At 40.4% G+C, this 14,557-nt stretch overlaps 1 protein-coding gene across 1 annotated transcript in view; it reads left to right on the forward strand.

Moving 5' to 3' along the window:
• The window catches only part of ETFDH (electron transfer flavoprotein dehydrogenase), a 36,079-nt gene that overhangs the window by 3,452 nt on the left and 18,070 nt on the right, over window positions 1-14,557 (forward strand). The window contains exons 2-5 of the mRNA XM_010383193.2: window positions 5,244-5,384; window positions 7,743-7,972; window positions 10,483-10,564; window positions 10,992-11,110. Of these exons, the coding sequence (XP_010381495.1) occupies window positions 5,244-5,384; window positions 7,743-7,972; window positions 10,483-10,564; window positions 10,992-11,110 (572 nt within the window). The remainder of the gene's footprint in view (window positions 1-5,243; window positions 5,385-7,742; window positions 7,973-10,482; window positions 10,565-10,991; window positions 11,111-14,557) is intronic.

The following is a 14,557-nucleotide window of genomic DNA, read 5'->3' on the forward strand; positions in this document are numbered from 1 at the left end:
CAAGCCTAGGATTTCGAGACTAGCCTACATAACGCAGTGAGACTGCTTGTGTACAAAAAAATAGAAACTATTAGCCGGGCATGGTGGTGTGCACCTGTAGCCCTAGCAACTCAGGAGGCTGAGGTGGGAGGATCACTTAAGCCTGGAAAGTCAAGGCTTCAGTAAGCCATGATCACATCACTGCATTCCACCCTTGGTGACAGAGTGAGACCCTGTCTCAAAAAAAAAATGAAAAATAAAAAGTTCAGCTAGGAACATTCATGTGCAAGTTTTTGTATGGAAGTATGTTTTCATTATCTTAGGGATAGACTTAGGAATGGGTCATATGAAAACTCCATGTTTAACCTTTTGAGGAACTGCCAGACTGTTTTACAAAGAGACTGCATCATTTTTACATTCCCCCAGGAGTATATGAGGGTTCCAGTTTTTCCACATCCTTGCTAACTCTTGTTATTGAAACTGCCCAACAGGTTCTCCTTGCCCACTACCCAGACAGAGCCAATTTATCAAAACAGGATAATTAGAATAGAGAAGGAGTTTAATTCACACAGAGGCAGCTATACAAGAGACCACAGTTTTATTGTTACTCAAATCAGTCTCCCCGAAAACTTGGAGACTGGGGATTTTAAGGATAATTTGATGAGTGGGGGTGGTCAGAAAATGGGGAGTGCCAATTGGTCAGATCAGAGATGAAATCATAGGGAGATGAGTTTGTCCTCTTGCACTGAGTCAGTACCGGAGTGGGAGCCACACGACCAGATGAGCCAGTTCATCGATCTGGGTGGTGCCAGCTGATCCATCAAGTGCAGGATCTGCAAAATATCTCAAGTAGTGATCCTAGATTTTACAATAGTGATGTTATCGCCGGGAGCACTTTGGGAAGGCTCACAATCTTGCCACCTCCAGCTGCATGACTCTTAAACCATAATTTCTAATCTTGTAGCTATTTTGTTAGTCCTGCAAAGACAGTCTGGTCCCCAGGAAGGAAGGGGGTTTGTCCTGGGAAAGGGCTGTGATTGTCTTTGTTTCAAAATTCAACTATAAACTCCCAAAGTTAATTCAGCCTACTCCCAGGAATGAACAAGGACTACTTGGAGGTTAGAAGCAAGATGGAGTCAGTTAGGTCAGATCTCTTTCACTGTAATAATTTTACCTGTTACAAGTTTTGCAAAGGTAGTTTTATTATTGTCTTCTTGACTATAGCCATGCTAGTGGATATAAAGTAGTATCTCATGTGGCTTTGGTTTGCATTTCCTTGATGGCTAATGCTGCTGAGCATCTTTTCATGTACTTATTGGCCATCTGTATATCATCTTTGAACAAATGTCTATTCAGATCCTTTGCCCACTTTTTAATTGGGTTGTCTTTTTATTACTAGATATAGGAGTTCTTTATGTATTCTAAATATAAGTCCATTATCAGATATATGATTTGAAAATATATGGGCTATCTTTTCACTTTCTTGATGGTATCCTTTGGCGCACAACAGGTTTTAATTTTGATGAAGTGCAATTTGACTGTATTTTTTGTTGTTGCTTGTGTTTTTGGTTGCTCTATCAGAGAAACCATTGCCTAGCCCAAGTGCTGATGAAAAAGCCAAACTCCGTAAACTATTTGAAGAGATTAATTCTGAGCCAAATGTGAGGACCATGACCCATTATACAGCCTCAGGCGGTCCTGAGAACATGTTCTCAAGGTGGTTGGGTTACAGCTTGATTTTATACATTTTAGGGAGAGAAGTTACAGGCAAAGACATTATCAATACATGTAAGGTTTACATTGGCTTGGCCTGGAAAGGCAGGACATCTCAAAGTTCACGAATTTGTGTTGGGCCACATTTAAAGGCATTCTGGGCAACATGCTGCCCATGGGCTCCAGGTTGGACAAGCTTGCCTTAAAAGGTATCAGACTCTTAGTTAAATCTCTTCTAGATCAGGAAAAGGCCTAGAAAGGGAAGAGAATTCTCCACAGAATGTAAATTTTCCTCACAAGAGACAGCTTTACAGGGCCAATCCAAAAATTATGTCCAAGAAATATATTTTGGGGTACAATACTTTGATTTCCTCTAGGGCCTGTTGTCATGTGATGTTATACCAGAGTCAGGTTGGAGTTGGTATCTTATTGCTACAAAGAGTCTGTTCTGTCAGTCTTAGGATTTTGATATTAATGTTAATGATGGTCAGTTATGTCTGAACTCCAAAAGGGAGAGGGTGTAATGAGGCATGTCTGACCCCCCACTTACCATCATGGCATGAACTACTTTTTTTGGTTTCTTGGACAAGAGGAGAGTCCATTCAGTTGGTTTAGGGGCTTAGAATTTTATTTTTGGTTTACACAAGGTCACAAAGATTTACACTGATGTCTTCAAAAAGTTTTATGGTTTTAGCTCTTATATTTGGGTTTGATCTTTCTTATCACCATAATCTTTTTTTCAACTTTTAACCTTGAAATCGTTTTAGAGTTACAGATGAGTTGCAAAGATAGTACTGAGTTCCCATATGCCCTTTGCTGAGTGAGATTAATGTCTTATATAACCATAGTATATTTATCAAAACTAAAAAATTAACATTGATGAAATAAAGTTAATTAAACTACAGATTTTATTCAGATCTTCTTTTTCTGGTCCAGGATCCAGTCCAGGGCACAAGGTTGCCTTTAGTTGGCAGGTCTCCATAGTCTACTTCAATTTGACAGTTCCTCTGTGTTTTCTTGTGTCCCAAGACCTTTACACTTTTGACATGTACTGGTCGAGCATTTTGTAGAATGTCCCTCAATCTGAGTTTGTCTGATGATTTCTCATGATTAGACTGAGGTTAAAGATTTTTGGGGATAAATACCACAGAGGTAAAGAACCCTTTTCACCACATCATATCAGGGGATACATGGTATCAATATGTCTTACTGCTGGTAGCGTTAAACTTGATCACTTGCTTAAAGTGGTATCTGCCATATTTCTCTACTGTAAAGTTAACATTTTTCACTTTCCATTCTCTACTTGTTAGAAGCTACCCAGTAAGTTCATCCCATGCCACTCAAAGGGAGGAGAAAATATCACCATTTTATTTTTTATTTTTTTTTTTTTGAGACAAAGTGCTTGTTGCCCAGGTTGGAGTACAGTGACGTGATCCTAGCTCACTGTAGCCTCGAATTACTGGGCTCAAGGGATCATCCTACCTCAGCTTCCTGAGTAGGTAGGACTGCAGGTGCATACCACCGCACCTAGCTAATTTTTTTACTTTTTATTTTTTATTTCTGTAGAGAAGAGGTCTTGCTAGTATTGCCTAGGCTGATCTTGAACTCCTGGCCTCATGCAGTCCTCCTGCCTTAGCTGAGATTTACAGTCATGAGCCACTGTGCCCAGCCCACCATAGTCTTCTATACTTCGAACTTTCCCTAATAAAATCTTCGATCAAACAGAATTCATTTTGACATAGGGAGCAGAGTATACTTTTTTCCTGAATGGCTTTCTGGCTATCTCTGCACCATTTAATGAGTAACCATTTCTTCTCCCTAATTTGAAATGGTATCTTTATTATATGCCATATATGTATGTGTACTATTTCTGAAGTCTCTATTCTTTTTTATTATTATTATTCTATCCCTTCTCCTATAACAGACTTCTAATGAATATAGCTTCAAATATAGGTTTTTATATCTGTCAAGAGTGGTTTCATGGGAGGATTCTCTGTCTTTTTTTAATGATAGGGATGATTATCAAGGAGAACACAAGTTGAGAAGGGAGTCAAAATTGAAGATCAGAAGGGAGGGGATCAGATGGAGGGATGTCTCTAAGACAACGGGAGAGAGAAGCCTCGTCATCCAGCTAGAAAGATTAACCCCAAGTGGGGAAGAATATAGTCTGTTTCACTATATTCACTGAGTACAATCAATGGGAGAAAAGACATCTTTTCTGCTATAAACTGAGATAATGAACAAAGTATGGGCACAAATACAGATTATATTAGAAGTTATTGCCAAGGAGTTGAGAAAATTCCCATCTAATTGCCTCTGTCTTTATGAGGTTTGACGCTAGGGTACCTGCCTGGATAAGGGAAAGAAAAGGTAGAGCTGAAGGTTTGAGGACAGCAGAGAAGGTTCAGTGAACATTTTTGCAGATAAATCTTTGCAAATTTCTGTTCGTTTCCATAAAATACTTTTTGCTGACTCAAAAATGTACACATTTTTAAGGATATCAGAAGATACTGTGGCCAGCCACAGTGGCTCACGCCTGTAATCCCAGCAGTTTTAGAGGCTGAGGCAGGCAGATCACTTGAGGCCAGGAGTTCGAGACCAGCCTGGCCAACATGGCAAAACCCTGTCTCTACTAAAAAAAAAAAAAATCCAAAAATTACTTGGATGTGGTGGTGCACACCTGCAGTCCCGGATACTCTGGAGGCTGAGGCATGAGAATCGCTTGAAACCAGGAGGCAGAGGCTGTAGTGAGCCAAGATTGCACCCCTGCACTCCAGCCTGGGTAACAGAGCAACACGGTCAAAAAAAAAAAAAAAAAGAAAACGAAGCAGCAGCTACTGCCATATATGTAGGTCAACTTATTTTAAAAAGAACCTGACCATAAAACCAAGTTTGTGCTTAAAGCTATTGACCTACACAGTTACTATACTACTCTGTATTACTCTCAAAGTGTTCAGCTTTCATGACTAATCCATAGTTAAGCCTGACATGAGCTAAATTGAATAAATTTATTAGTTTTAAAATATTTAAGATTTGAAAACATTGCTTTATGAGAAAAAGCTTTTCTTTTTCTTTTCTTTTCTTTTTTTTTTTGAGACGGAGTCTTGCTCTGTCGCCCAGGCTGGAGTGCAGTGGCCGGATCTCAGCTCACTGCAAGCTCCGCCTCCCGGGTTCACGCTATTCTCTTGCCTCAGCCTCCGGAGTAGCTGGGACTACAGGCGCCCGCCACCTCGCCCGGCTTCTTTTTGTGTATTTTTTAGTAGAGACGGGGTTTCACCGTGTTAGCCAGGATGGTCTCGATTTTCTGACCTCGTGATCCGCCCGTCTTGGCCTCCCAAAGAGCTGGGATTACAGTCTTGAGCCACCGCGCCCAGCCGAGAAAAAGCTTTTCAAATTGTTCACCTAGGAAAGATTATAGTCTAATTCACTATACTCATTTTGTTTTTATTATAATATATATGAATATTTATAAATATTCACTTATATTTTTTTCAGTCTACTGAGGAAAACTAATTTTAAGGAAGATAATAATTTTCGTAATTTTTGTGCAGCATATCACTGCTTTCATGCCTTAAAAATTAAGAAAAATTATCTACCTCTGTGTGCTACAAGATGGTCTTCAACTTCTACTGTGCCTCGAATTACTACCCATTATACTATTTATCCCCGGGATAAGGACAAGAGATGGGAAGGTAAGTAAAAATTTGTGTACAATTCCTGAGACTTTTCTGGATACTTTGTTTCATTTTGTGGAGGAGAGTATAACATTTTTCATAACTTAAAAACATCCAATAATATTTTATGGCTTTACCAAGTCACGTGCTGCATAATGACACTTCAGTCAACCACTTGGCAACATTTATGATGGTAATCCCTTGACATTGTAATGGAGCTGAAAAATTCCTATCACCTAGTGACATCTTTTAGAACATAGCTTCCAGACCATCCTAGCTTAACACATTACTCAGTTATTTGTGTGAGTCTGATGTAAACAAACATACTCGACTGCCAGTTCTTTAAAAGTATACCGGCCAGGCGCGGTGGCTCAAGTAATCCCAGCACTTTGGGAGGCCGAGACGGGCGGATCATGAGGTCAGGAGATCAAGACCATCCTGGCTAACACGGTGAAACCCCGTCTCTACTAAAAAATACAAAAAAACTAGCCGGGCGTCTTGGCGGGCGCCTGTAGTCCCACCTACTCGGGAGGCTGAGGCAGGAAAATAGCGTAAACCCGGGAGGCGGAGCTTGCAGTGAGCTGAGATCCGGCCACTGCACTCCAGCCTGGGCGACAGAGCAAGACTCCGTCTCAAAAAAAATAAAAATAAAAAAATAAAAGTATACCATATACAATTATGTACAGTACATAATACATGATAATAAACGACTGTTACTGGTTTATGTATTTACTGTATTATACTTTTGTCATTATTTTAGAGTGTACTCTTACTTAATTTTTTAAAAAGTTAACTGTAAAACGGACACAGGCAGGTCCTTCAGGAGGTATTCTGGAAGAAGCTAACATTTGCATAGGAGATGACAGCCCATGCGTGTTACTGTCTTTGATGACCTTCCAGTGGGAGAAGATGTGGAGGTGGAAGATACTGATGATCCTGACCCTGTGTAGGCCTAACTAATGTGTGTGTTTGTGTCTTAATTATTATTTTATTTTTTTTGAGACAGAGTCTCACTCTGTCGTCCAGGCTGGAGTGCAGTGGCTGACTGCAAGCTCCGCCTCCCAGGTTCATGCCATTCTCCTGCCTCAGCCTTCCATATAGCTGGGACTACAGGCGCCCGCCACCTCATCTGGCTAATGTTTTGTATTTTTAATAGAGACGGGGTTTCACCATGTTAGCCAGGGTGGTCTCAATCTCCTGACCTTGTGATCCACCCACTTCGGCTTCCCAAAGTGCTGGGATGTATCTTAATTTTTAATAAAAGGGTTTAAAAGGTATGTGTTTAGTGGAGAAAGCTGCCCAGATAGGAGTTCATACTCTCTCAGGGGCTTGCCTTGATCCAGGTGCTTTTAAAGAACTCTTCCCAGACTGGAAAGAGAAGGGGGTATGAAAAATTGCGTTTTATACAAAGTCTAAAAAATTTTGAAATAGAAAAAAGCTTACAGAAAAATGATATAAAAACCATTTTTTGTACAGCTGCACAATGTGTTTGTGTTTTAGCTAAGTGTTATTACAAGACAGCTGAAAAGTTTAAAACATTTAAAAGCTTATAAAATAAAAACATTACTGTAAGCTAAGTGTAATTTATTGACAAAAATATTTCTGTATAAATTGAGTGTGACCTAAGTGTATAGTGTTTATGAAGTCTGTAGTAGTGTGATGCCCTTGTCCTTCTCACTGCTCACTCAGTCACTTACCAAGAACAGCTTCCAGTCCTGTAAGTTCTATTCATGGTAAGTACCCTGTACAGATATACCATTTTTAAATCTTTTATACTGTGTTTTGTACTTTTCATACTGTATTTATAATGTATTTATATTTATACTACATACGTTTTATACTGTATTTGGTACTTTTTCTGTGTTTAGATGTGTTTAGTTACATAAATACTATTATGTTACAGTTACCTACAGTATGCAGTATAGTCACATGCTATATAGCTTTGTAGCCTAGGAGTAACAGTCTATACCCTGTTGCCTAGGTGTATCATAGGCTATACAATCTAGTTTGTGTAAGTATACTCTATGATGTTTGCAAAAGGGCAAAATTGCCTAATGATGCATTTCTCAGAAAGCACTTCTGTCATTAAGCTACTTGTGACTATATTTTAGACAAGTAAATATTTGCTAAATGTATAATAATAAATCTCAAAGCCAAGAATTAGTTTATGGAAACTGAAATAAAGTATATACTGGAACAGAACCTAAGAATATAATCATACTAATACAGTAATATGCTTAATATAATTATTGTGCAAAACACAGGGAGAATTTCCATAAATAATGCTCTAAAGCATAGTGGGTATTTTTTAACTATCATGTGATTTATCATGTGATTATTGGGTCATATTAATCCCAGAATTTTTATTTCTCCCAGGAGTGAACATGGAAAGGTTTGCAGAAGAAGCAGATGTTGTAATAGTTGGTGCAGGCCCTGCAGGGCTCTCTGCAGCTGTTCGTCTAAAACAGCTGGCTGCGGCACACGAAAAGGACATCCGTGTGTGTCTAGTGGAGAAAGCTGCCCAGATAGGAGCTCATACTCTCTCAGGGGCTTGCCTTGATCCAGCTGCTTTTAAAGAACTCTTCCCAGACTGGAAAGAGAAGGGAGTATGAAAAATTGTTTTTTATACAAAGTCTAATCTTTTGTAATTGTATTTCAGTAATTGTTCCCAAATTACTGGAATATAGAAAACCCTTTTCATGTAACTCTATCTTTTTTTTTTTTTTTTTTTTTTTGAGACAGAGTTTCACTCTTGTTGCCCAGGCTGCAGTGCAATGGCGCGATCTCGGCTCACTGCAACGTCTACCTCCCGGGTTCAAGCGATTCTCCTGCCTCAGTCTCCCTAGTAGCTGGGATTACAGGCACCTGCCACCCCACCCAGCTAATTTTTTGTATTTTTAGTAGAGACAGGGTTCCACTATTTCACTATGTTGGCCAGGCTGGTCTCGAACTCCTGACCTCAGACGATCCACCCACCTTGACCTCCCAAAGCTCTGGGATTACAGTCATGAGCCACCACGCCCAGCCCGTGTAACTCTATCTTAGGGAATAATTATATACTTTTTAAATTAAAAAAAAAAAATTATATCAGAATTGTAATTTATGATATTAACAAATAGTTTTGTGTAATGCTTTCTATGTATATTTGTGTAATGGGTATACGAGACGATAATAACTTGAGAAGACCTTTGAATATTTCTTGGGAGGCATTTTGTATTTTGAGAGTATTTTTTTTTTATTTTTTTATTTTTTTTGAGACGGAGTCTCGCTTTGTCACCCAGGCTGGAGTGCAGTGGCCGGATCTTAGCTCACTGCAAACTGCACCTCCTGGGTTCATGCTGTTCTCCTGCCTCAGCCTCCCGAGTAGCTGGGACTACAGGTGCCCGCCACCTCGCCCGGCTAGTTTTTTGTATTTTTTTTAGTAGAGACGGGGTTTCACCGTGTTAGCCAGGATGGTCTCGATCTCCTGACCTTGTGATCCGCCCGTCTCGGCCTCCCAAAGTGCTGGGATTACAGGCTTGAGCCACCGCGCCCAGCCGAGAGTATTTTTAAACTTGTTCTTTAAGTCTTTGTATGATTGTTCTTAATAAAGTAATAGTTTCTGGGACAATGCAATATCTAAAGCCAAAGAGGATAGATTTTCTAAAGAAACATATTAATATGGCTTCTGAGAACCTAAGCAGAAAAACCACAGGTGTGATATCTAGAAGACCAAGTCCAAGTTTTATTGTCTTAAATAAAATTTGTATGAATTGGTTAAAATCTTAGACTGTCAATTTTTTCTTCTCTAAGATGGGTTATATTATACCTGTCCTACCTCCAAGATTAGATTATTCAGTGGTTGTGAATATACTTGCAAAGATTAAAAAAAATATGAATATCATCTGTATTCTTTCCATATGGAATAAATTGAATTCCAAAAATTTCATCTGTGCTCTCCTTTCCGAAATATCAAGCTCCCTTAAACTAGAAATACTTTAATTGGACCCAATCGAATTTATCCTTTCGATATTATATCAGAAATGGATATTATTGAATTAACATTGATATAATATCAATTCTAATAGAAAATGTTTTTCATGTTAAAGCCCTTTATTGCTTTGGCACCTTTTTTTTTGAGACAGGGTCTCACTCTGTCACCCAGGCTGGAGTACAGTGGCACAATCATGACTCTCTGCAGCCTCAACCTCCCAGGCTCAAGTAATTCTCCCACTTCAGCCCCCTCAGTAGCTGGGATTACAGGTGTGCGCCACCACACCCAGCTAAGTTTTGTACTTTTTTAGTAGAGACGGGATTTTCCCATGTGGGCTCAAATCCACTGACTTCGGCCTCCCAAAATGCTGGGACTATGGGCCTGTGAGCCACCACACACAGCCTTTGGTGCTTTTTAATATGTAAACTCAGCAGGTACAATGTCACAACATGTTAATTGTCTTTATCCAAAAGGAAAATAAAATTTCTCTTACCTTTCACCAACCAGGAAGTTTCAACTTAGAGCCAAGCACCTCTCCACAGAGACAAAAAGACATGATGGTCACATTTCAAAGATGTTTCCAAGACTCCCAAGAGATATATTCCTAGGATACAAAACTGGCAAGAGGTTTATTTAGATTTTTAAAAGATTCCCAGCTGGCCGGGCGTGGTGGCTTATGCCTGTAATCCCAACACTTTGGGAGGCCAAGCGGGGTGGATCACTTGAGGTCAGGAGTTCGAGACCAGCCTGGCCAAAATGGTGAAACCCCCTCTCTACTAAAAATACAAAAATTAGCCTGGCATGGTGGCAGGTGCCTGTAAGTCCAGCCACTTGGGAGGCTGAGGCAGGAGAATCACTTGAACCCATGAGGGAGAGGCTGCAGTGGGCCGAGATTGCACCACTGCATTCCAACCTAGGTGACAGAAAGAGACACTGTCTCAAAAGAAAAAAGAAAAAAAAAAAAGGATCCCATACATCTCAGACAGAGAAAGGATTTACAGTGACAAGTTTTCTAAAGGAAATGCCGAAAGAAAATTAGGGGGAAGTTCTTTGTCATCAGAGTACATTTTATAGTTTTTTATATTTATATTTATACTTGCACATATAAACTAAAAACATTTCTTTTTCTTCTTTTATTTCTAGGCTCCACTTAACACTCCTGTAACAGAAGATAGATTTGGAATTTTAACAGAGAAATACAGAATTCCTGTGCCAATTCTTCCAGGTAAGGTATAGTGAATATTCATAGAACTATGGAATTCCACAGCTGGAAGGAACTACATTTCATCTGGCAAAATTTCCTCCTTTTGCAGATGAGACCTAAGGCCCAGATATTTGAAGGATTTACTCAAAGCTATACAGCTAGCTGGTGGGAAAGCAGGGCTAGAACTCAGTTCTTTTGTCTTCCAGTCTAGCAGAATTGAGATAGCCTTGTAAGCCAAGCAGGAATTTCTAACTTAGTGCTTTAATGTTGTTTATAATGTAATAAATTAGAACTCTAGGCCAAAATTGTAGAAAATAAGTTGAAGGTGTGACCATCAATATAGCACTTATGTAGAAATACATACTGATTTGAGATTTTAAAGTATTTATGTTTTTGTAATGTCTTATCAATAAAAAGTCAGATTTATAAATTAAGCATATATTTATAGGGCTTCCAATGAATAATCATGGCAATTACATTGTACGCTTGGGACATTTAGTGAGCTGGATGGGCGAACAAGCAGAAGCCCTTGGTGTTGAAGTTTACCCTGGTTATGCAGCTGCTGAGGTTTGTATAGTTTTATTTTGTTTTTAATATTTATAGGAACTCCTTTTTTAATAAGCGGACAATTTTGCAAAGTTGAAGAAATAAGTATTTTTTAAAAGTCAGAGGATTTTAGAATTATAAGATTAGAAGGAATCTTTAAAATATCTAATCCAAAGAGTACTGGAATTCCTCATGTTGTACCCCCATCAAGTGATTGTCCAACTTATGATTGATCACCATAAGGTATGAAAAATTGTGGATTGTTGGTAATCTCTTCCTTATTTTGAACAGAACTTATCTACAGTTTTATACTATCCAGAACAAATCTATGCCCTCTTCCAAGGACAACTTTCTAAATATAATTATTCCCTGCTCTCTCTTCCTCCCTATCTTTACTCTGGAATTTTTTTTCCCCAGTGTAGGGGTGGTATAGGAGTTAAGAGAAAGGTTTGTCTCTGCCCTCTGAAGGTTCACCAGAAATGAACTGACAATAGAGAGAGTAATAGGAGAAAAAGCATACAGATTTATTTAATATGCATAAGCACAAGAGAATGATGACCCGATAACCCAGTGAGGTCCAAATGCTTATCTACCCTTCATCAGAGGGGAAGGGGAAATTGGGTGTTCAGCAATCTTGAAAGGAAATGAATGCACTTCAATTAGGGAGAAGGAATGCACCCAAGACACAGAAATTAACTTGTAAATGATTCTCTTTGGAATTTGAATTCGCCTGAGAGGCAGGCATGATCTTATGAAAAAGTGTTTGTCTAGGTATAGTTGCTTTCTTCTGTTTTCTTTTCTGCAATAGATATTAATAGTAAGATTTCAGGAATGGGATGGAAGACCATGTGTTCTCTTTGGCAGGTCCAGTCTTAAGGTAGAGAATGGAATATCAGAGAAGAGCCGCATCCAGTGCTTTAGAAGAGATAGGGTTGAAAGACAGGAGGAGGGGAAGGTCAGAGACACCCTGAAGTTTCTGCTTTGGTTTAGCATGCCAGAGTGGCATATTTTAGCCTATCGTTTTCTGAGCCCCAGTAGCAGAAAGGTGTGATACCCTTCCTCACCCATCGTAAAGGTCACAGCTGACACTCCTGTAACAAAAGACAGGGTAACAAGAAAAACATAACAAATGTATTTAATCAAAGTTTTACACAATATGAAATCCTTCAGAAATAAAGGCCCCAAAGACCCAGGGGAGACCATTTTTATGCTTCAGTACAATAAGAATGGACAGCCATGTGGAAATGTGGAAATGTGATTAGACAGAAGGGTATGATCTAACAGTAGTAGACTGAGAGAGGAAGCCAGGCAAGGCCTGTCTGTTCACATTCTCTTTGGCCTTTCTGTGTAGCATTTCTTCCTCTGAGGTACGGCTGGAGCAGAAATCCTCTGGAATGAGAGTTTTCAAGGGGAAAGGGAGAAGTAAGAAAATAACCTTTCTAGGTTTTATGGCCTGTATTAAGGGAGAGGAGTTCTAGTTTCTATGACTCACCTTGAGGAAGAGGAATCCTGGTTTCTGTGACTTGCTTTAGGGGAGAAAGAGGAATGGGAGAAGGTAAGAAAGACCTTGTTTCTGAGGTCTTCCACTCTTCCTTCAGTTCCAGGTACTTAGCATAGGGGCTGAGTACCAAGGGAAAACATCCCCCTTTCCCTCTGAAGGTTCATAGAAAAATCAGCTCACAAGAGGCAGGTTAGTAGGAGAAAAGGCATACAGGTTGATCAGCGTGCATGAAGAGAATATTACAGAGTGATTACCCTACCACACAACGGGGTACAGTTATATGCCTTTCTTGGTAGGGGAACTGGAGTTGGGGAAGTATGGATGACTTTAGGGGGATAATAAATGATTTTTAGGGGAATTCAATGGGCTTGAAGAATATACAGTGACCTGGGACAAAGTCTCTTGAGCCTGCAGAGGAGACAATGGTTTCTGACAGAAGCCTGTCCAAGTTTATTGACAGACTTCAGTCATTCTTCCTGCAGTATGAGTTCAGTTCATGAAAACTCAGGAAAGGGACCAGAAGTAATTGTTTGCTTCTTTGGTAGGCCCGTGTTTTAGGAAGATAAGGGAACTTCAGAGAACAACTTCATCCTGTGTTTTGGGAGAGAGGATTAAGAGACAGGGACAGTTGCCCTGGGAAGGTCAGAGAGACATTGAAGCTTCTTCAGTTCAGCATGTCAAAGCACCATATTTTGGGATATCAGTTTCTGAGCCTCAACTTCAGTATGCCAGGGTGCCATACTTTTTAGGATATTATCTTCTGAGCCCCAACGCTAGCTAGCTTAAATATTCTCAGTACTGAGCCCCAACACTAGCTTAAATATTCTCAGTTATTTCAGCCATGACGGTACATAATTTGAGTTTTGAGTTCTTTCAGTATTCTTGCTGTCCACTTCTGAATGGATCCTCTTTTTATCCCCTTTACAAAGTGGCACCCAGAATGAATAAACCACTTCATGTCTAGTGTAGAACTGTTATCTTCTCCATTCTAGAAACTGGTCTTCCATTGATTCCCTCAAAATAATTACTTTTTTGGCAACCACATCACACTGTTGATTCTTATTATGTATTACTGGGGAAATTATTAAAAATAAAATCTCGGCCGGGCGTGGTGGCTCGCACCTGTAATCCCAGCACTTTGGGAGGCCAAGGTGGGCGGGTCACGAGGTCAGGAGATCGAGACCCTCCTGGCTAACACAGTGAAACCCCGTCTCTACTAAAAATACAAAAAATTAGCCGGACATGGCGGCCCATGCCTGTAATCCCAGCTACTTGGGAGGCTGAGGCAGGAGAATTGCTTGAACCCAGGAGCCGAAGGTTGCAATGAGCCGAGATCACGCCACTGCACTCTAGCCTGGGCGACAGAGCGAGACTCCGTCTCAAAAAATAAAAAATAAAATCTCCTAGGACCCAGAAGAATTCTCTTCATAAATTATAAAAAAGAACGAAACAGGCTGGGCGCGGTGGCTCACGCCACCCAGCACTTTGGGAGGCCGAGGTGGGCGGATCACGAGGTCAAGAGATCGAGACCATCCTGGCCAACATGATGAAACCTGGTCTTTACTGAAAATACAAAAATTACCTGGGCGTGGTGGTGGGCGCCTGTAGTCCCAGCTACTCGGGAAGCTGAGGCAGAAGAATCACTTGAACCAAGGAGGCGGAGGTTTCAGTGAGCTGAGATCACGCCACTGCACTCCAGCCTGGCAACAGAGCGAGACTCCATCTCAAACAAACAAACAAAAAAAGGCCGGGCGCGGTGGCTCATGCCTGTAATCCCAGCAATTTGGGAGGCCGAGGCGGGCGGATCACGAGGTCAGGAGATCAAGACCATCCTGGTCAACATGGTGAAACACCATCTCTACTAAAAATACAAAAAATTAGCTGGGCATGGTGGTGGGCGCCTGTAGTCCCAGCTACTAGGGAGGCTGAGGCAGGAGAATGGCGTGAACCCGGGAGGTGGAGCTTGC

This window comes from Rhinopithecus roxellana, chromosome 2, assembly GCF_007565055.1.
Source record: "Rhinopithecus roxellana isolate Shanxi Qingling chromosome 2, ASM756505v1, whole genome shotgun sequence".
Classification (NCBI taxonomy): domain Eukaryota; kingdom Metazoa; phylum Chordata; class Mammalia; order Primates; family Cercopithecidae; genus Rhinopithecus; species Rhinopithecus roxellana.